This window comes from Phocoena sinus, chromosome 14 (assembly GCF_008692025.1).
Source record: "Phocoena sinus isolate mPhoSin1 chromosome 14, mPhoSin1.pri, whole genome shotgun sequence".
Taxonomy (NCBI): Eukaryota; Metazoa; Chordata; class Mammalia; order Artiodactyla; family Phocoenidae; genus Phocoena; species Phocoena sinus.
This window is the reverse complement of record NC_045776.1, coordinates 12385850-12407412: the sequence shown is the minus strand read 5'-3', so window position 1 is coordinate 12407412 and position 21563 is coordinate 12385850. Positions and strand designations below refer to the sequence as shown.

The following is a 21563-nucleotide window of genomic DNA, read 5'->3' as shown; positions in this document are numbered from 1 at the left end:
AAACATAATTACTTAAGAAATTTTATTAAATTCCACATTTCTTACTCTTTGACTCATATATCCCACACTGGAGTCAAACAAACACTGAACACATTTGAAACGAGGGCCCAGAATACGAAATACTTACCGTGAAAATATTACTTCCTAAAAAAGTGATGTAAATCAAGCCTTGTCAAGTGTTTAAGATGCAAGGTTAGGATAACATTATGAAAGAGGTTTGTGTTTTGTTTAAACATCTCTTTAAAAAAATGGACATTTCTAAAAAAGAAGTTTTTGAATCTGTAAAGCGTGTTCCCCATTTATTTCTTGTTGTGATTCAGAAATACAAGATATGAAAATCAGGTTACAATTCTGCCACAAAAGCTTCTAAAGTAGCAAACACAGGTTCTAATATATATCAAAATAGCCATAGGCACTCTTAACAGTTTAAAAATGTCTTTAGAGTTGTCACATCAAGCAAGTGTAAAATATAATAGCTATTACCTCCTCTTCAAAATACCAAATCTGCCATCACTGGTCTGAACTAAACAAGATTTAGTCCAGAATATGGAAGGTTATGGTTAGTAGGTATTTTTTCAAAGCTGAGTCACTAAGAAGATAAGGAAATGAGAAAGATTCAAAACATTTTATGTCCAAAAGTGTGAATCTTTTAAGCGTCCTCAAGTGAGTTAAGACACGTTTAAAGTGGAATATGATGTAATAAAATTAAATCTGTTGATGATACAATTCAGTAAGAAAAAAAATTATTATGGTATTGACTTCTAGAAAGACAAAGACATACAATTCTTTGCATCTAAGTAACTGTGATCAAAATGCTCTTGTCATCTAAATATTAGAAATGGTCTCTCAAATGTTTACTCCTAAGAATCAACAATATATGGCTTAACAGATCCAAATAGAGACATAATTAAACATATATGTGTTCGTATAAAGGGACCATCACTAACAGCATTTTTAGTTTCTTCTCCTTTCAGGTGTAAAAATTAAATTTTAAAACATAAAGAACAACTCTCTTGACTTTGTTTTTGTAAAAATAAATGAGAATTGTTTTTACACCTTTTTCAATGATAGAGGGTCCTTGAACATATTTTGGAATTTCTAAGGCTGAGTAACGTTAAGCATTTTAAAATAAATATACTCACAAATACATTATAATAAAACAGTACCCCCCAACCTAGCAGAGGCAGACACTTGGAACTGAAACTCACATAATAACCTATGTCTCACACAGAGAGAACCCACATTTCAACAGAATTATCATTGAACTTCTTCTGCCACAAGTAAGACATACCCACTTCTGGGTACAACAGAAAGTGTTGAATCAATGCAATCCTTAAAAAAAAGCCAGTAGTTTCCCTAACAATCTTACTCAGGCTTTCTCTTCTTCCCCTGAGCAAAAAAGCAAGTCAGTATAAAAAAAGGTTGTACAAGAATTGAGCCAAAAAGGATAAAAAATAGAATTTGCCGTGTAATATTTTCATGTTTTGGATGAAGCCAGATCGTTATGTGATGCTGCTTAAGTGTCTACAATCCCTCATCCAAAGCCCTTCAGGCCAGATGTGTTTCAGAATTCATCATTTTTTTTTTTTGCATTTAAAAAGGTAGTATGGGGCATATACTGGATATTACAAAACATCTCCACAGAGTCTGGGGTAATCCCTGTAAGTCAAACTCATTGGTATTTCTTCGGACAAAATTAATGAACAGCCCATGGAGTGGCATAAATAAAAACTATAATAATCTCAAGTCAGTTCAAGTCAGGTTTTGCTATCAAATGAATTATGGCACCAAATTTAGGGAGAAAAAAAGGAACACCTCAGTTTTCAAAGCTTTTTGGTTACAAGAATGTAGACCTTTGCCATCTCTGACAAAGCAGCCCATTCCCTGATACTACAACCTCCACAAATCTGCTCTCATGCCTGAGCTTCATTTGGGTTGGGGATATCTCCCCACCGTGGAACAGGGGATTGCAAATTTGTTAATGCAGTAGATGACCTGGAGTCACAGTGTTCTCTCTGAGGATACCTTGAGAAATGTATATTGAAATAACTATTGCAAAATAGTTAATTTTATTAAATGAGGCATCACCTGGGACTAGATTTTAATATAGACCTTCAGTAGAAGGTGCCAACATTCAAGGAACATTTATGAGAAAAGAATAAAATTGAGAAGCACCCAGCCATTAATTTGTATCCGTGAATTAGGAGAACACAGCCTTTACTCCCTTTCAGAGGCTGCCTGATATGACTCAACTTTGCAGATGATGGCTCTCTAAGACTGAAAGATTCATGAAACCATTATGGGTTCAAACCAGCCCCATAAACTGCAATGAAGTCATCCCAAGCACCTTATATATTAAATAATAATTTCTTCTGTCTTTGTCAGTGTTTGAAAATGTGCCATTCTCATGTCTTTCAAAAAGACACCATGGATTAAAGCCATTAGACATCTTACTTTGTAAAAATTAAGTCATTTTAAAGTCAAGAGTTCAAAAACTCAAAACAAAAAAGATCGGCAATAATTTTTAGGTCTTTAATCTTTTGTAGAATTGTATTGTTTTGTACTGTTACCGAAACAACCTTTTGTGTTGTTTTTTTTAAACAATAAAAAAAAGTTTCTTCTTCAAAAGCAGTGGTCTTTTCTCACCAAAAGGAACTGGAAGGTGGTATAAACTTACTGTGTATGCACAGGGAAGGGGACACAGCGTTACAATGGAGGTGACTGCCCTCAAGTCGGAGGAACATATACAATGACAGAGCGAAGCAGGTAGCGGTGGCTAAAACTCAACAGAGGCACTTGCTGTGGAAATCCAACCAATGGACAACGGAGCCTGGCAACTCGAAACAAAACTCAGGGGACCAACAGGATTTCCAGGTCTCTACGGTGAGAGTGATGGCTGGGCTTTCTTAACATGTGGTACAGAGAGGATGTTCTCAGGGTCAGTGGGAGAGTCATAGAAAGAACAGGGTGATCATTTTATTTCAAAAACGAGTATCTTCAACATCGGCCTTGTCGTCCTACATTTTTTTTCTTAATGAATAAAACTGAAACATGCTATCATCAGCCTTTCTTAAAAGCTACATATATGCTACGAGGAGACAAAGGTCACGCTTTCTGATTTTTTCATTTGCTTTAATAAATTCATTAATTAATTTAAAAAGTCAAGTCAAAAAAAACTGGTCTTCTCTTTTTTTTTACAAAAATATTATAGCAGTATAAGCAAAATTGGAAAGGAAGACATGGGAAGAATAAGACACTACAATGGCATGGGTGAGCTTCAGGTCATCATGGCTATTGAAGAAATTGTAAACTTTTAAGCTTCTAAGATTTGACTTCTCTTCAGAAAACATTTTAGGAGCCTGCCTTTCCCAGTAAATGAAAAATGAACAGTGCCCTAAGCATTTGAGTCTAAAGAAGACAAGAAAGCATTATTTTTTCCAACTGGAAAATATTTATCTCCTTTGTTCCACTGCATTGCCCTCTCCCATCCCCCTTGTAGTTTTATGGGATCAAAGAGAGAGAAGCCACGAGAGTCCACCAGCAACAGAGTAAGTGAGGGACGTTACTATGCACTCAGACACAGCGGCAATGTATAAAATGCATCTGGAATAAAATACACCAAGTTAAAAAGAAAAAAAAAGAAAAAAGAAAAGAAAAAGGCCCCAGGAACCCATAAACTGCCTCTCATGAAAGCTTAAAAAAAGTGCTTGGAAAGTACATTTCTGGACTTGATCTCTACCAGGGAAAAAAAAGAATAAATAGAAAAAAATTTTCAGTGATCACTCTGGAATCCTGTCATTTACCCTGCTCACACGCTATGAATTCCCTTACCATCACTTCTCCGCCTCGGAGAATCAAGTGGTCTCCTGCTCCAAATTTGCATAGTATTAATAATATTCTCTGGAGTTGAACGTCTATCCCCCTGCTTGCAGCCAGGTTTCTGAAGAGCACTGGTCCAATCTCACAGATTCAAAAGCAAGACATGAATGTCTGCAGGCCAAAAACTGCGTCCCGTTTAGCAGCAAGCTGGTCAAATTACTTAGAAAGTCTTTTCCCAAGGGATAAGGATTAGGCAGTTTTGTCTGCAATTTCAGATTTCGCTCTCTGCACCATGCAGCGACGAACTATACTGTCGAAGCTTCCAAGGTAAAACAAAGCAATCGTACGGAAAAGGCCCATGGTGACTACCTGCAAGACAAAGAGACCTTTGAGCTCATGCAACAAGACGACGCAATCATCCATTTCAAGGGATTTTAGGATATGTCTCTGATAAATAGTTTCTAAGACGCATCTTCCAATCTGCTCCAAGGATGAGTACGTATAATGAAAAATTTGTAAGTGCCAGCAGAACACGGAGAACAGAAGTTGTCTGCTCTGAGCCACTGCACAGCACAGGGCCTGCCAGACAGGTAACGACAAAACATCTGTCCAGTTAATATATGCAAATTATACAAAGAACAAAATAGGGATTCTTAGTAGTCTTGGGGTTCTCTGAGCTAGGGTAGATCCAGCGCAGCACCTCAAATATCCAAGCTATAATCAAGGCTTTTTGGTTTAAGGTTTATGTTCTGATCATAAAAGGCAGACCCTACACTAGGTGCTGAGAGCACTGTGGTGAGAAAGCCCAGTGCCAGCCTCCACCAGCACACTCCATACCAGGGCAGACAACCAACTGAAAAAGGGCAATTACTATTTCAGGGTTAAGACAGCAATTAACCATATCCATTAATTTTCACTCTTTCCACTAAAGAACTCTCACTACAACACCTGTAAGTGGAAATTTTAAAGAGAAATAGTTTCAGATACACAAAGCCTCAAAAAATTTGCCTCCCCAGCACGCTTTTTTTAGGAAGCTACCAGGAGAGGTAAACAGCCAAAGAGAGCGGTGTCAACAAAGAAAGGCAATGTCCTGTGACGCAGAAGGCAGGGGACCCAATACCCAAGAGAGGCAGACGGGTCCCCCAGGATGACCGTGAAGGGGAGGCCGGGGTCAGCTAAGCACCTGACTGGGGGCAGCCACTCCTGACAGGCAGGTCAGAAGGCACCAGGAGGCATTCCTTCCAGTGGTGAAGCTGACAGAGTATCTGGTATTTCTGAGAGGAGATGAAGACAGTCATTAGGAATAATACACAGAAATAATACATTAAAAAGGCCAACAATAGTTTCAGGGAAAACAAAAGGTTGTATAAGAAAGGAAAATTAGTTCTGTGCATTACATAGCTCAGCTGTGAAGAGCATTTAAATAGCCCTAAGGATGGTTATCTCAATACAGATCTAACCAAAATCACAATATCACTAAAAAGGGAGGGTGGGGACGGAGGAGAGGCGGGTGTGAGCAGGTGGGACAGGGTGGAAAAAGGAGAGCTCCATCCTCATCCTTCAGAGGGGAGCTAGTACCTGATCCAGAACTGAGAAATCAAGTGGAAGCGGCCACGTAAGTATCTGCCTAGAGATAAGGAGGTGAAGGTCAGAAGGTCCAGCTAAGAGGACAGCCTGACTGCTCCTGAGAAAGGTGAAACTTGGGATATGGGGTGAGGGTTTGCTGTTTCTCATAATGAGTCTTAAAAACAATTTGATTCTCTGAAGTGTGCGCAAGGATAATTTTGAAAAATGTAAAAACCAAAGGGAAGCTGGAAAAGGAAAACTCTGGAGACAGTAAAAAGATCAAGGGTTGCCAGGGGTTCAGAAGGGGGGTGGGGGATGAACAGGTGGACATAGGGGAACGTCAGGGCAGAGAATAGTCTGTATGACACTGCAATGGTAGATACATGTCATTCTACATTTGTCAAAACCCACAGGATGGATGGATAACGCCATGAATAAACCCTAGTGCAAACTATGGACTTCAGTTGGTAATAATGTATCAATACTGGCTCATCAATTGTAACAGTGCGGCCACACTAAGGCAAGATGTTAATAATAGGGAGGGGGGAGGGGAAGAGAGGGTCTGCAGCAACTCACTAATTCCCGCTCACATTTTCTATAACCCTAAAACTGCTCTAAAAAATAAAGTCAGGGCTTCCCTGGTGGCGCAGTGGTTGGGAGTCCGCCTGCCGATGCAGGGGACACGGGTTCGTGCCCCGGTCCGGGAAGATCCCACATGCCGCGGAGCGGCTGGGCCCGTGAGCCATTGCCGCTGAGCCTGCGCGTCCGGAGCCTGTGCTCCGCAACGGGAGAGGCCACAGCAGTGAGAGGCCCGCGTACCGCAAAATAAATAAATGAAGTCAAAAATTTTTTTTTAACTTAAGGGAATGAAAAAAAAAAAAACACAAAAAAAAGCAATTATACTACAGCATAATCAGAGGCTAAAATAGGGGTGAGTCCAAGGCATTTCACCCAGTCATGGAGATTTCTGGAAAAAGCAACGTTTAAGGTGAGGCCTTGAAGGGAAGGTTGGAAGTTGGTCAAAGGAAAGTGGGGATGGAGGGACAATGACAAAGTGGCAGAAAGAAGAGGAGGGGCAAGAGGAGAAGGAAGAGGGGGTGACAGGGCCGGAGGTCAGAGGGCCGCGCCACAGGGGCTGGGAGTCTGTGTCCTGTGCATCCGTGCCAGCCGGTGATGCCAGGTGAGAATGCAGACCCTGGGCTGCTGGGTCTCCAAGAAAAGTCCAAAATCTTGACTTTGAACGTAAATCTAATTTTGAAACTATTCTATTTCCACACGCAGGCTCATACCAGATGGACCAAACAGAACGTTTCACAGGCGCGTGGCTCCCCGGTTCACAACCTCTGGCGCACAGAGCCTCAGGCACGGAGTGTCCTGGTCTGAGCTGCACGAGCAGTGACAGGGCCAGGAAAGTGGGCTGACCCAGACGAGAGGGCGGGCAGACAAGAGCTGCCCCGATGTGAGGGGCAGGAGAAGCTGGGTGGGCAATGACACGCCCATTTCTGGTTGGTCTCGGAAGTGAACGTGAACACTGATCACGGGGGCAGGGAATACAGAACTGCTGACAGAAGGCAGGGGGCAGGATGCTGGGGAAAATACTATAAAGTCTTCCTGTGGACTTGTTGAACTTCAGACGTAAAGTCACAGCCCAGGGAAAACATCTAAAAGAAATGTAGTGGCTCGTTCTTTTTTTCTTTTCCTGGCCGCACGGCACGCGGGATCTTAGTTCCCCGACCGGGGATCGAACCCGCACCCCTTGCAGCGGAAGAGCAGAGTCTTAACCACTAGACAGCCAGGGAAGTCCCCAGCATCTACTCTTAAGAGAGAATCACAGTGAGAAGAGAAGAGGGAGGAAAATCAACACCTAAGTCCCGGGGACTTTCCATCTGGATGTGGTCGACTGCACATCGACTACACATTTAGCGTAGCGCTTTGTCATAAACTGCCCACTAGTGGGGGCAGCCCCTGCTCAGTGGCCTTCCCACCCCTCCCTGCCCTCCTCCTACCCTCCATCAGCCTCAGCTTGGTCTTTCTAGAGCAATTCCTCTGTTGTAACTCTCATCACACTGTACTGCACTGGCCTCACCATTCTTATCAGTCTCTCCCTCTAGACTGCAAGCCCCCTGAGGTCAGAGAGGTTGCCTTACCTCTGATGCTCCAGTAGCAAACACGGCACCCGGCTCATCAAGGAGCAGTTAACTTTTGTGTGTGTTCTGGATGAACTATAATTTCCGTGAGGGCAGGGATTGCGTTGAATCCCTGACTTATCTCCCTAAGCTTCTGTGGCCTGACCCACAGGAAATTGTTCCAGTCTAATATTCCAGGACTTTCAGGCAAGTCCACCCCATCCCCCTAGTGACAGAGATTTCCATTTTTCAAACACAGAAGATGAGTGATTCTCAGAGGAGAACCCAGATTAACACCCCAATAGCAGAGACAGTGTTTTCTCTCTATATCCACAGTACCCAGCATGAAAGTCTTCTTCCCAGACTAAATTCCTCAAGTTACAGCTTTAACCTACTTCCTTTTTACTTCTCCCAGGTAAAGGAAGAAAAAAGTTGATACTTCAATAAAAATTCTTCACATCCTCATGTAAAGTGGCTATGTCTTCCTTTAGCCTTTTCTCATTGAGGTTCACTGAGAGGCGCCTGTTGTCTGTCTGTGTGTCCATCTGTCCGGAGGCCTAGGCACAGCTCAGCTCACCTGCTGGAGCCCTTCAGTGATGGAAGTTACCGGAGCCATTCCACAGGTCAGGGACGAGAGCATGTACCCATCTGAGCCGATGGAACTGTTGAAATTTCCTTGCTAAAACAGAAGGAAAAGAAAAGACAGAGGCAATAGTAGCGACATGGGAAGGAATCAACTCAGTCACGTTGGAAACAATGACGTGTGTCTGTTCACTTCAGGTAGGAGGAGAGGGTAACAAAGCACATGTCGCAGCTCAGAGCCGAACGTGGCCTCAGCAGATGGGCTGGGATGGCTGAACAGCCACTTCTCAAAATGTGGATCCATGGACCCTGAGTGTCCTGAGACCCTTCCCCGAGGACAACACGACTGTCATGATGATACTAAGATGTTAAATGCCTTTTTCACCCAGTGACACTTGCACTGACAGGCAAAACTGCTGTCTCATTAGCACAGACCACACTGGTGGTGCCTCTCCACTGCCACACACACTTGCAGTGATAAATAAATACACAAAGAAAACAGAAATTGTTTAAATCTCCAAAAAATTTTTAAATGTCAGTTTTGCTTAAAAATGCCCTTGATAAAGCGGTAAAATTAATCGTTTCGTTAAATCTCAACACTTGAGGACATGTCTTAATATTCTGTGACAAATCCACATGGAAGGGGACAGATGCCTTGAAGAAGAGCCCTCCTCCAACCGTAGTCAGGAAAGGTCCTGCTTTTTCTGCAGAACACTATTTTTACATGCAAGAACCATGGACGGACAATCTGTGGTTATTCAAACACGGGTATCCGGAAGATACTTCGCAGAAAATGAATGAAAGGACTGTCGCTTCAAGGAAAACTGGCAGCTTTTGTGATCAATGTTCAAATCTGAGACTTCAAGGAAAAATTAAGAATTGGGAAAATGTATATCTGCCATTTTGAGACTGTCAGCTTCCCAATACAGAAAGACTTTTATAATAAGATCAGCAGTGATAGTAATGAATGTCATTTTTTTGATAACTCAAGGAATCCATATTTTCCAAATGACTAATGCATGATGTTACAAAACCATGAATGGGTACAAAACATTCAAAGTGCAAGGCAGACCAATGCAACACGTAACAGAGAACAAGAAGTTCATTGATAGAGTTTCAATTTCACATTGCAACTAACCTTTAAGAAACTACTATTCATCCAGTTTAGGTTTTATGTCCCTCCCCAAAAATAAATAAGAATGTGCACCATTATTTGAGAAGCCTATAACATATTCCTTCCCCTTCCAACTATATGTCTCCGTAAGGCCAGATCTACTTTATATCCTTCATTCAAAATGACACGTTACAGCAGACCGAATGCAGAAGCTATGAGGATCCAGCTGTCCTCTATTAACACAGACATTAAAGAACCAGTGAAATGTAAAACACCACCACCCTTCTCACTAAATTTTGTTTTGAAAAATAATTTTTGTTATAAAAAATGCTCATTAAAATATAATGGATTTACCATTGTTATTTTAAATGAATACATATTTTTTAAATGACGCAGTTTCAATTTGTGATACGGCAAATATATCACCCATGGAAACAAAAGTTCTCTGGGGTTGTCGACAACTTTAGAGTCAAGAAATGAAAAAGCGTGAGAACCACCAGATTAAATGAATCCTGCCAAAATACGAAGAGCTGCTTCGGATCATTAAAAACATGGAGTGTGTTTGCTTTGACTTGAGATAAGCAGGAAAAACAAAGTCCGCCCAATCCGCTGGTGCCCTCTTTCTATGCCTTTGAACACAATCAGGGCAAAGTTCTCCCCACTTCTGCAGATATTTTAATAGCCTTCGATGCTTCCTGTATTCTGCTCGGCTCAGCCTGAACATGCAACGGCACGGACGTTCCTTCCAGGCCAAGGCCCAGCCTCCTGACGCTTCTCATTCAATCGTCCCCAAATTTCCTAAATTCAATGGGTCCTAAGGTTTACAGACATCCCCTGTACGTGTATACTTTTCTGCATGGGGGTTAACGGGAATGTTGCCAAAAAGCTTGCGGCACATACGGTGTCCTACAGATAGCACCTGGTTTCTAAAAATACCATTTCTGACTCAGAATAAACTCGGTAGCCTGGAAGTGCATTAGCTGAGTTGACAGGATGATGGCCCAGTGGGCTTGTGGCACTTTCTTATTAGTAAACATTTGGGAAAAGGATACTGGGAAGCAGGAAGGTGAAAGAAACATCCTTCATCAACACATCTGGCAGTAAGACACCTAAAATAATCTAAAACTGAAAATACTGCAGGAAAGAAGAGGACAACATGCCGCATACAGTATATAGTACATACCATTTACACATCACAGGTTAAGTCTCATTTTCCTTTCAAAGAACCGAAGTTCTCAGACTGATCAATCTGTTCCTAAGATTAAGATATAGTACTAGTTTCCAGAACCTACTAATCAACATGGAATCAACAAGGGAAGAAAAGTACAATCTAATATTAGATATGATGAATTTAACTCACCACAAAACCCCAATAATTTATATTTTGAAATAAGCCCTGAGAAAAATATCTTTTTGGAAATACAGTACTGTTAACTATTAATAAAAGGAAACAAGGTTTTTACTTACTATGGCATCTTTAACAATTTGTTTGGCCACTTGTTCTGGTTTGCAAACAGATGTGGTCTCTGAAATAAGACGAGTCTCCAAAGGCTAAAGGTGAAAAAAATAGACATACCATTACTGCCCACCAAGTTAAAAAATAATTTTACAGCCCTCCTCCCCAAATCTATACATAATTCCAGTTTTCTGCCTTTGAACTGATTCCTGTTTTTAGAATTATCTCTATCTAGATTTCAAATCAGTTTACTGATTACTGGTTACTGTATAAAATTCAGCCCAGTAGCTGAAGCAAGACAAGAAGACCCCAGCTACTCTCTGTGGGATGTGTCTCAGTTCCAATGAGGACCATCAGAGCTTAAGTTTAAAAAATGAAAAAAAATACCTTGCCCTGTCTTTATTTTCATTTTTAAAAACTCTTCTTTGGAGCGACATGCAACACATGTGCTCAAAAATTCTTTAGAAGGGAGTTTCAGTTAGAAGTTTCAAAACTTAAGCCTTAAATGGCATGAAACAATAAATTTTATTTACCATGTAGGCTTGAAAAAATAAAATAAAATAAAAAACAGAACATATTTTCTTAAAATAGAATAGCACAGTGCTCATAAAAGTCAAGTGTTTCTTGATGAACCTAAATTAACAGAAAAGCCCTTTTTTTAAAACATCTTTATTGGAGTATAATTGCTTTACAATGGTGTGTTAGTTTCTGCTTTATAACAAAGTGAGTCAGCTATACATAAACATATATGCCCATATCTCTTCTCTCTTGCGTCTCCCTCCCTCCCACCCTCCCTATCCCATCCCTCTAGGTGGTCAGAAAGCACCAAGCTGATCTCCCTATGCTATGCGGCTGCTTCCCACTAGCTATCTATTTTACGTTTGGTAGTGTATATATGTCCATGCCACTCTCTCACTTTGTCACAGAAAAGCCCTTTTGAAGGTGCCACCATTGATTCTTCCAGACCCCCAGGCTAACATAACCATGTATGGCCAGATACTCAGGAGATTTAAAGGCACTACGGCGCCCCCTACGGGACCCGCAGATCAAGGTAGAATTTTATTTACCCAAAGAAGTCAGCCTGACATTTTAGTGGAGGAAACACAAAAAACCCCAATTTAACAACAGAATCAAATCTTCACAGGGAAATCACCGTCCTTTGTCAGCTTTGGCTTCTGCCTAAAAGACCACTTACCAAATGTTGCAAATCTGCTTAGCAGATTCCCCTTACTCATTTGGCTTAAATTTACTTCTCTGAAATAGTAGTAATTTTTAAGAGGCAGCGCCAAAGAGAAATGCATAGAAGAAAAAGCTTCTAAATCATAAACATCTTGTTGCAGATATACAGCCCATGGAGCATAAGTGCCCATTTTTATGCTGTTCAGATTCACACTTAGTAAGCATCACTATAAAAGAGCGGAAAACACATCAATACCCAGTTCAAGGGGATAAGTTCTGATTGATTCCTTTCTCCCCCACTTTGTTTGCTCAGAGAGTGCCCACCACGTGTCAAGGCAGGTCCATCTGAACAAAGTGCAGAGCTGGCATTCAGCTCAGGATGACTGACAGTCGCTGTATTAATGTTAGTGTCCAGAGGTGATGAACGCTCTAGAGAAAAATAAGGCCAGGGAAGAGGATTCACATCTCACGGGAGGGATACTTGAGATAACAGAGGGTCAGGGAAGTCCTCTCCAAGATGAAGGCTGCACAGAGATGGAAAGAAACACAGGAGGAAGATCCATTTGAATATCCTGAGAGAGGATGGCAAGAGCAAAGCCTGCAGGTACGAACAGGCCAGGCAAGCTCAAGGAACAGACAGGGCTCTGGTGTGGCTAAGGCCAAGGAGAGGAGAAAATGCTGTGGACAGGTGGCCGAGGTCCAGACAGTGTGGGACCCAAAAGGCTCGAGGCCTCTGGATTCTATTCCAGGCACGCTGGGAGCTAGGGGAGCTGCACTCTTTGATATACAGCCAACACCAACATGTGCTATTTAATTCTAACTTTAAATGACTTAAAATGAAATAAAATTAGAAATCCAGTGTCTTGGTCCCACTAGCTGCACTGCAAGTGTTCAACAGCCACAATGTGACTTCCATACAGGAGCGTGCAGGACCATTTCCACCATTCTAGAACATTCTACAGGACTGTGCTGAACAGGAGGTTTTGATCTTTTGGGGTTTTTTTTTTTTTCAGTTTTGTTTTTTGGCTTTTTTTTTACACAGGAGGGGTTTGACCAGGGGAGTGACAAGACCTGACTTGGGCTTTAAAAGGATCACTAGCTACTTTATGAAGAACAGACCCCAGCTGGGTAAGAAAAGGAGCAGGCAGACCAGGCTGAAGACCATGAGAGAAGTTCAGGCAAAAACATCACCGGTTCTCACTGCTGGGATGGTAGTGATATGTGCAGTTAAAAAAAAGGTCGGATTTGGGATAAATTCTGAGAACAGAGCCCAGAGGATGTGCATGTCAGCTGGATGTGTGGTGTGAGAGGAGGAATCAAGGCTGGCCTCGCGGTTTCCAGACTGAGCAGCTGGGGGAATGGTAGGCGCCGGGTAATGAGATGGAAAATAATAAGGGGGGAAGGAGAGGGAATCGCAAGTTTCGTTTTGTAAATGTTAAGTCTTAGGCGCCCATTAGACCCCCGTGTGGAGACAACGGATTGGCAACCATTTCAGGTGTTTAAATGTATTTAAGGCCGGGGAGAAAATATTATTTTTAAAGAGTATTATCTTGTTAGTTAAAATACAAGCTGTACTCTCAATCAGAAAGCAAACACCTTATTAATTAAAGCTTGAAGATTCTTAGCAAAAATGGCCTTTGGAAATAGGGCTACATCCTCCAAGACTCTAAATGAAAGTTCCAGAAAGTTCGGAGGCCTCTTGCAAGCACATAAATTGAAAGGAACTCAATTTTCTGACTGATGAAAATGCCCCCAGGCCGAAGGGTGGAAAGACAGAAAATGGGAAAACGGGTTTCCTACGTTCAAAACTCGAAACAGGGCACAGAGAGGCATACTTACCTTGGTTTTGTTTTCTTCTGCAAACCCGGGGGTGTCTGTGTCTGGTGGGTAGGCAACTGTGACATAAACATTATACGGCTTCACCTGCATTTCAGAGACAACATCGACCCCTTCAGTAAACAAGATACAATTTCGCATGCTCCCTTATCAACCTGCACTGGCTGCCAGGCAGACATTCTAAATACGGCCCTGATTTTCTCAAAAGGTGGTGAGACCAACAGGGTGATTCTGTAAGAGAAGAACTACCACCAGGTGAATCAGGAAACTCCTGGTCCTGAAGATCATTTAGAAGTAAAGGCAAAAGGCTCACCCCAACCTCGATTCCAGAAAACAGCTGGCCCTGAGCTAGGGAGATTCGCCTCCTTCTAAGTTTCTTCCACTCCCGCTGACCAGGGGCCTGGGAGCTGCCCATGAGGGGAGCAGATGATGCTAAGGGGAAATCTGCTTGTCCTCCCTGCCACCGCACACCACTTGGGCTCGGTGGCCAAGGCCACGGGACAGGTCTACTCCTCGGCCATCAGGAAGGAAAACAAGTTTGTTTTCCTTTACGGCTGCTTCTCAAACCCTCGTTATGTTGATTTCATCTACAAAATATATTGAGATCATTCAAATCCCTTCCCCAATGCCCTTCTTGCGCCACCCCAGACCCGGGTCTAGAATTATATCCATCCCCTGAGAAGTGTGCTGGTTCAGGAACTCCCCTGCCAATGAGGGGCTCAGGGGTCACTTCCTCCACCACAGGGCCAGCAGACAGGACGCTCCCCCGCGTGGACCCCCCAGGTCAGACCAGGACAACCTCACCTGTGAACCATCTCATCCCACATCTATACGTGCAAACTCCTTCCCAGCTTCTCTTCCCAGCTCCCTGGCTCTCTCTGGAACAGAATCCTAGGCTTGTTTACCTCACTGCTGGGTGTCCTCACTCATAAACACACCCCCGACAATTCTAGAAGATTCTCCTGCTGGTCGGACAGGACACACCGTTCCCACTGACCCCGTGCTCCACGCTCGTATCTTGCCCTGAGGCTTAGTGACGCTAAGCAGGATGGATTAAACCATCAGAATCTCTGCCATGACTTTTGTTTGCTTCTGGCTCACTGTTTAGCCACACGGAAACGCCTAAGGAAGTTGGCAGCGGACAGGCAGCTGGTCATGAGGAAGACCACTGTGCGTCTTAAGGAAGCTGCAAGTGACAATACTATATTGCTTCCTCGTGCAACAGCCTCTGAGAGCATCCCAGGGTCCTGTGTTACATTTGGCTTTTTTTCTCCCTGCTTCCTTCTGTGAAGCACGGTCCTCAGGGCCGCGGAGGAGCCGCAGGGGCAGGAGAAGCACGCGGGCAGGACAGCCTGGCCAGCCAGCCCAGGTAGTGCAAGAGCAGAGGACGGTGTCCTGCTGGTTCGGTTCCAGGCACCCAGGGCGTGAGAGTGCATTCACTCAACATCGCCGGGGCGTGCAGCTTCAAGGCCCGGCCGTGCTCGTCAATAGCTCGGGATTCGGCCCGGCAGTGAGGCTGATGAGCAAGCAATTCCTCTTCCATTTGTTTTTGAGATACTGACTTTAAAAACTGTCTCCCACGGCCCTGCCCTTTGCTGTGCACAGACCAGAGAGAAACACCACCAAAGAAAGAAAAGCCAATAAGCAGTAATTAGACGGCCCACCCAAAGCCTGAAGCTGACTGCTCAGACGCGGTCGCTTCTGCACTGCTCCCTCCCCGGCAGTGGTACTAAGCTAACAGAAGACAGGATGTCAAAGCAGTGTTTCTCAAAGGCAAGGTTATGGCTGAGCTTCCAAATGGTTAAAACAGCTTTCCAGAACAGCTTTTTCCCGGGGTGGGCACAGATTGTCAGGGTTGGGAGAAACCAGTCCAATCCCTTTCTGGGTACTGGTATCCTCCCTACAATCATGGAGCCAAATGACCCTCTCAACCTATGGCTGGATACCTCCAGTGGCTAGTAACCTAACCGCTGTATTTATTTATCCAACAAATACTTACTGCATTATTACTGCGCCCTCGTGGAGCTTACAGTCCCCTGAAACCCTTGGTTCAATAATTTGTTAAAATCTATATAAACTATATCTACAACCTTCCTTTAATCGACTGATCCCATAACCCCGGCAGAAAAGGAAATGAGGTTAATTTGGCTTCACTGGTTCTTGCTAAGACAAGTGCTGACTCCTCAAGCCCACTTCTGCTAAGAATTTATAGCCAGGACTTCACTGATTCCCATTTACGTAGCCCCTGTCTGCGTTTCCTTGTTCTGCTCACTGACCATTCTGTCTCCCCCACTGCTCTGCCCTAGTCCCATCCTGCTACCATTCCCACCCTTCTACCTGGCCTCATTCTCAATCAGAAAGACGACGCCCTACGTGCTCAAGAACTGGCTTATTACCAAAATTATCTCACCTAAGGTGTGCTGTTCCTCATTCCATCAAAGCCAAGGCATGGGGGCTGGAGGAAGGATTACAGCTGTTGACATGAAGCTCCAGAACTTAAGCTTCGGCTTACTTGTGGGCCATGGCGGGAAAAGACAGGGTTGGGGGGCGGGGCATGAGGCCAAGGGAAATAGAAAGGGGGACACCTAGTTTTCTTTTACTTGGTCTCTACTACCACATCTTTGGCTACACCCCACCTCAGAAGTCTGCTTTCCAAAAAGATCAACTTCTAAAATCTTTAAATGATGTATTTGTACCTAAAAGACTGAGTCAAAAAAGGACGACCAAAAAAAAAGCCAACAAAGCATTCTTTCAAATTTAGTCATTGTATGTAAAACATTTCTAGGTCCAACTTTAGTCTGGGGGTCAAGGGCTGGGGTGCAGAGGAAGATTTAAGAGTTCATTAAACCAAAAAAGAATGATAAACAGCACTTAGAGTCTGACTAAGTCTAGAAGGTTTCATTCACAAAAACACAAAAATCACCTTGGCCAAACAGACCAAATGATCCAGGTTTCAAAAACAGGATAAGTTTGGATATGTTTGTAAGGAAACAATTGTTTTGATGCAAGTTCCGCTATGAACAAACTAGATTTTGATTACTGAATTTACTTCCCCTCAAAGCTACTTTCCATGTACGTGTTTAGTTTTTGGTTTTTTTTCTTAATTAATTAATTAATTTATTTATTTTTGGCTGCGTTGGGTTTTCGTTGCTGCGTGCAGGCTTTCTTTAGTTGCGGTGCACGGGCTTCTCATTGCGGTGGCTTCTCTTGTTGCAGAGCACGGGCTCTAGGCACGTGGGCTGAGTAGCTGTGGCACACGGGCTTGGTTGCTCCGCGGCATGTGGGATCTTCCCGGACCAGGGCTCGAACCTGTGCCCCCTGCCTTGGTAGGCAGATTCTTAACCACTGTGCCACCATGGAAGCCCTACGTGAGGGCATTTTTAATGGAGTCCAACTACGGAGCGAAGTCAAGCTGACCAGCAAGTCCAGACCGGCCACTTGCAGCCTGTGAATCACGCGTGTCATCAGGAGGCTTCAGGGACTCGTCTGGACTAGCAGCTCCTGTCTTTTCCCTCTGCTTTATTAACATCTTCTTTCTACCCGAAAGGAAACCAGGCTGCCCGGATCATACACTTCGCCCTAAACGAGGGAATCCTGAAGTCATTCTGCAAGACAAGACTCGGGGACAAAAAGCCCTCGTGCGCAGACCTTTCAATTCCAAACTATTCCTTCTCCTACTGGGTTTCTGAGACCGATGTGAAGGGGTGAGGCAACCCCTGACCTGAATTATAGACACGTTACAGAGGCAGACAGGGAGCCAAAAGGCAGAACGAGAAGGCATGGACTTTGTTACTATTTCTGTCACAGGGTAATGATGTGGCTCTGAGCAACCCAATGGCTTTACTGAAGACTCAGTTTTATTATCTAGAAGGTGGCGTAACAACATCTGCCTCGTATATTTCACAAAAGTGTTATAAAAATAAGACGGTTATTCATAAAGGGACTTTTCAAAGTGAAAACTACAAAAGAAATACCGGTGTTCTTGTTGGAAATTTCACAGGCATACGTGCCCCATTGGCTAAGCATATATGACAATGACCTGTCAGTGATTAAGAGGATCAAGGACATTGATGACAATGAAATGGTTCCTTTGGGATGAGAACAGCACAGTCTACCAGTCCCTAAGTGGCAGGTCGGGATTCTGTCACTGACCCGAGAACACGTCTGCACTGCATTGCTCATCCAATATCTGGGCAGCGTGGCACTCTGCCATGTACCATCAAGGGCTCTTCTGGGGGCTCTCTGAATCAGGGGTCAGCAAGCTATGGCCCTGTGCCTGTGTTTCTACTGGCACATAGCCACACCCGTCCATTTAAACCTTGCACAAGGCTGCTTTCCTGCTATCCCAAGAGGTGTGAGTAGCTGCATTAGGCACCATCTAGCCCTCAAAGGCTAAAATATTTATTCTCTGGCCCTTTACAGGAAAAAAATTTATCCACCCTTGATCTTAATCATTAAATGGGATTCTCAAATCACACTCTTACTATAAGAGGATTGGCCACAGTGAAGTTTCCTGTGGGCTTCTTAACATCATGATGTAGTGTTATATTTCAGTATACAGCTGACCCTTGAACAACGTGGAGGTCAGGGGCGCCGACTCCCTGCACAACCGAATTCCACGTATAACTTTCCAGGAGGCCCTCCGTACCCACAGAGCTGCATCCACGGATTCAACCAACCTCAGATCATGAGGTACTATAGTCTTTATTGAAAGAAATCCACAAATAAGTGGGCCTGCGCAGTTCAAACGTGTGATGTTCAAGGTCAACTGTATATAGAAATAAGAATTTTACCTTAAAGTACGTGATTTTGGAAAGATACGTGAGATGCTCTCCAAGCATCCCCATGCGACAACAACGCAGAAGTCTACTTCATGCAGCTGAGGAGGAAGGTTATACACATCTGACAAGTGCTTATTTTATGCTAATCCTAACCACATCCTCCTTCCACAAGATGTTCTATTCGCTGTGAAGATAAAACGCACTCACATTCAATATTCCTTTAGGATATTAAAATATACATATCAGGAAAGCCAAATGCAATTTTTAGTTTCTCATTTTTACAAACAAGGAAACTGAGATCAAGCTAAATGAATCTGTCTAAAAACTGAGAGCTACACAGTAGCTCTTTCTTCAAATACGTTAGTTTTATTAGTCAGTCATAAAGGACAGACCTTTTTTGTTAAAGGGGTACCTTTAAAAATGTTAAAGAACAGCAACAACAAAAAGTTAAAGAATAAAATATCTTACAAACACACACACAGCATCAGGCCAGTAAAGGCACACCTCACTTCATTATGCTTTGCTTTACTGCGCTTTACGGATATTGCATTTTTTACAAGTTGAAGGTTTGTGACAACCCTGCACTGAGCAAGTCTATTGGCAACATCTTTCCAACAGCATTTGCTCATTTCGTGTTTCTAAGACACATTTTGGTAATTCTCCCAATATTGCAAACTTTTTCATTATTATTACATTTGTTATGGTGATCTGAGATCAGTGATCTTCGATGTTATTACCAAGACCCACTGAAGGCTCAGATGATGGTTAACGTTTTTTAGCAATAAAGTATTTTTTAATTAAGGAATGAATGTACATTGTTTCTTTAGACATAATGCTATGCACTCTTAATGGACCACAGTACTGTGTAAACGTGGCTTTTATATGCACTGGGAAACCAAACAATTCATGTGACTCGCTTTATTGCGATATTCACTTTATTGCATCCGGAACCGAACCCACAAAATCTCTGAGGTATGCCTGTAATGCTACGAAGATGTTAGTAGTGCTAACTGTGTATTAAATTTTTATGCAATGAAAAGCACGTTAACTGCAAAGTTCAGGGGTTGCATCAATTCTCCTTCACTAATGCCAAATCTACAAATCTCTAATTTAATACAATGACACGTGTAAGGAAGTTACAGACTAAAGGGGAACATATATTGCTGGGCTGACTGAAGACAGCTCTTACCTCCATCTGCAAAGCTTCCGCCAATCCCCTGATGGCAAACTTGGACGAAGAGTAGGCTGTGAAACCAAATAAGCCCAACTGCCCCGCCTGGGAGGACACGAAGACAATCCTGCCCACGCGGCGTTCCTTCATGGTGGTGATCACCGCTCGGCTGGGGTACACGCTGCCCAGGTAGTTGACGCTCATTAATCTCTGCAGGGAACAAAGAGGCCGCGAGAACTAAGCAAGGTCAACGCCCCAAGGCTGCATCCCACGGGCATCCTGCCTTCTCACCAAGTCTGAGCTTGTCAGTGGAGCCCGAGTGACTGGGAGTCAGCCGATCTGCTGAACAAATGAAGGCCTAATGATCCTGTAGGTGACCGTGACACACAGGACCTACCACTGGGAGCCTATTTCAATCTAGCCTTACATTCTCACAACGAGAGCACTTACATCTTTGCTGAAGACTGGTCAAAATTAGTCTTCTCCTTATAAAAAGTACACTGCATGTTACAGGTAACACTTTTCGAGAAACAGTTTTGAGGAAAGAGCTTCAAGTATTTCCAGCTCTATTAGTTCTAAGTGACAGGAAGACCACAAAGAGACGGGGACCAGGGTTGACAGCAGCGACTGTGGTGTAAAGCCTGGGCTCTACCGTTTACTGCCTATTTGATGATGAACAGAAAAGTCAGACACTCTATTTATTTCCTCAGTGACAACAGGGTTAATATGGGTGTGATCTCACACGCCTGCAGCAAGGATTGAAAGAGGAAACACAAGGCAAGCGCCTGGCACAGCCCCTGACCTGCAGCAATTACTCAATAAATGTCGGCTCTTATATTATGATGGGTAAGAACTCACAGAGGCACCAAGATCTACTTTCCCCTCATCCTGGGAACTCTTAAAAACCTTACATTTTCAACCTGAAAGTCTCAGGATACTGCATTACAATGTTTCTATATTAAAAGTCTTGTAAAAATACTAGATCTATCACCATGTGAAACCAAACACTTCACTGGCAAACTTTAAGTCCATCATGAAACGTTAACTCAACAGCATTAAGTAACTTTTAGAAACAATGACCAGAAACACCAGCAGGCCAGGGGGAAATACTTAGTTTAAAAAAAGCAGAGGGCAGGGCTTCCCTGGTGGCGCAGTGGTTGAGAGCCCGCCTGCCGATGCAGGGGACACAGGTTCGTGCCCCGGTCCGGGAAGATCCCACATGCCGCGGAGCGGCTGGGCCCGTGAGCCAGGGAGAGGCCACAACAGTGAGAGGCCCACGTACCGCAAAAAAAAAAAAAAAAAAAAAAAAGAAAAGCAGAGGGCAGACGGTATTTACACCGTGACTGCAACTATTTTGAATATTAAATAAAAGTACATGTGCACAGGTACAAAACCAAAGAAATGTAGAAAATTGTAAGTGACTATGTTAGGATTCTGGGATTCCCATTTTTCCCCCCCAAATGTTTTTTAATATTATTATATTGGTTTGACAAAAAAAGAAGGCATACTGAACCCATGTGTAAACCTTAGCTCCCTTCTGAGACCCCACTAAAATCTCAACAGAGATTTTTTTCAAGGCAAGAATCCACATGAGCAAAGAAAATCGCAGCAATGACATTTCGGACGTTGAAAAGAATGACGAGTGAGAACTAACCTGGCAGAAAGCTGAATGCGAGGTGAGGAGAAGATAAACTAAAAAAGCAAGATTAAACCACAGAAGCCCCAAAAGGCTGATGCAGCACACCAGGCACCGCCGGGGGCTGGAGGACAGGAATGTGGGCTGAGTCTGTTTAAAAAAGTCACATAGACAAACCCACCCACCGTCATAATCAGAGATTTCAGTACCCCACTTTCAATAATTGACACACAAGCAGACACAAATCAGTAAGGAGACAGGAGCCCTGAACAATGTTATCGGCCAACTGGACCTAAT

At 43.3% G+C, this 21563-nt stretch overlaps 1 protein-coding gene across 1 annotated transcript in view; it reads right to left on the bottom strand.

Moving 5' to 3' along the window:
- Positions 1–266: 266 nt before the first annotated feature.
- Positions 267–21563, bottom strand: part of KDSR (3-ketodihydrosphingosine reductase) — a 39264-nt gene continuing 17967 nt past the window's right edge. Inside the window, exons 6-10 of the mRNA XM_032602983.1 lie at positions 19649–19840; positions 13682–13765; positions 10675–10758; positions 8089–8190; positions 267–4188 (exon numbers count right to left, since the gene is read on the bottom strand). Coding sequence (XP_032458874.1) covers positions 4069–4188; positions 8089–8190; positions 10675–10758; positions 13682–13765; positions 19649–19840 — 582 coding nt within the window. The 3' untranslated portion in view covers positions 267–4068. The remainder of the gene's footprint in view (positions 4189–8088; positions 8191–10674; positions 10759–13681; positions 13766–19648; positions 19841–21563) is intronic.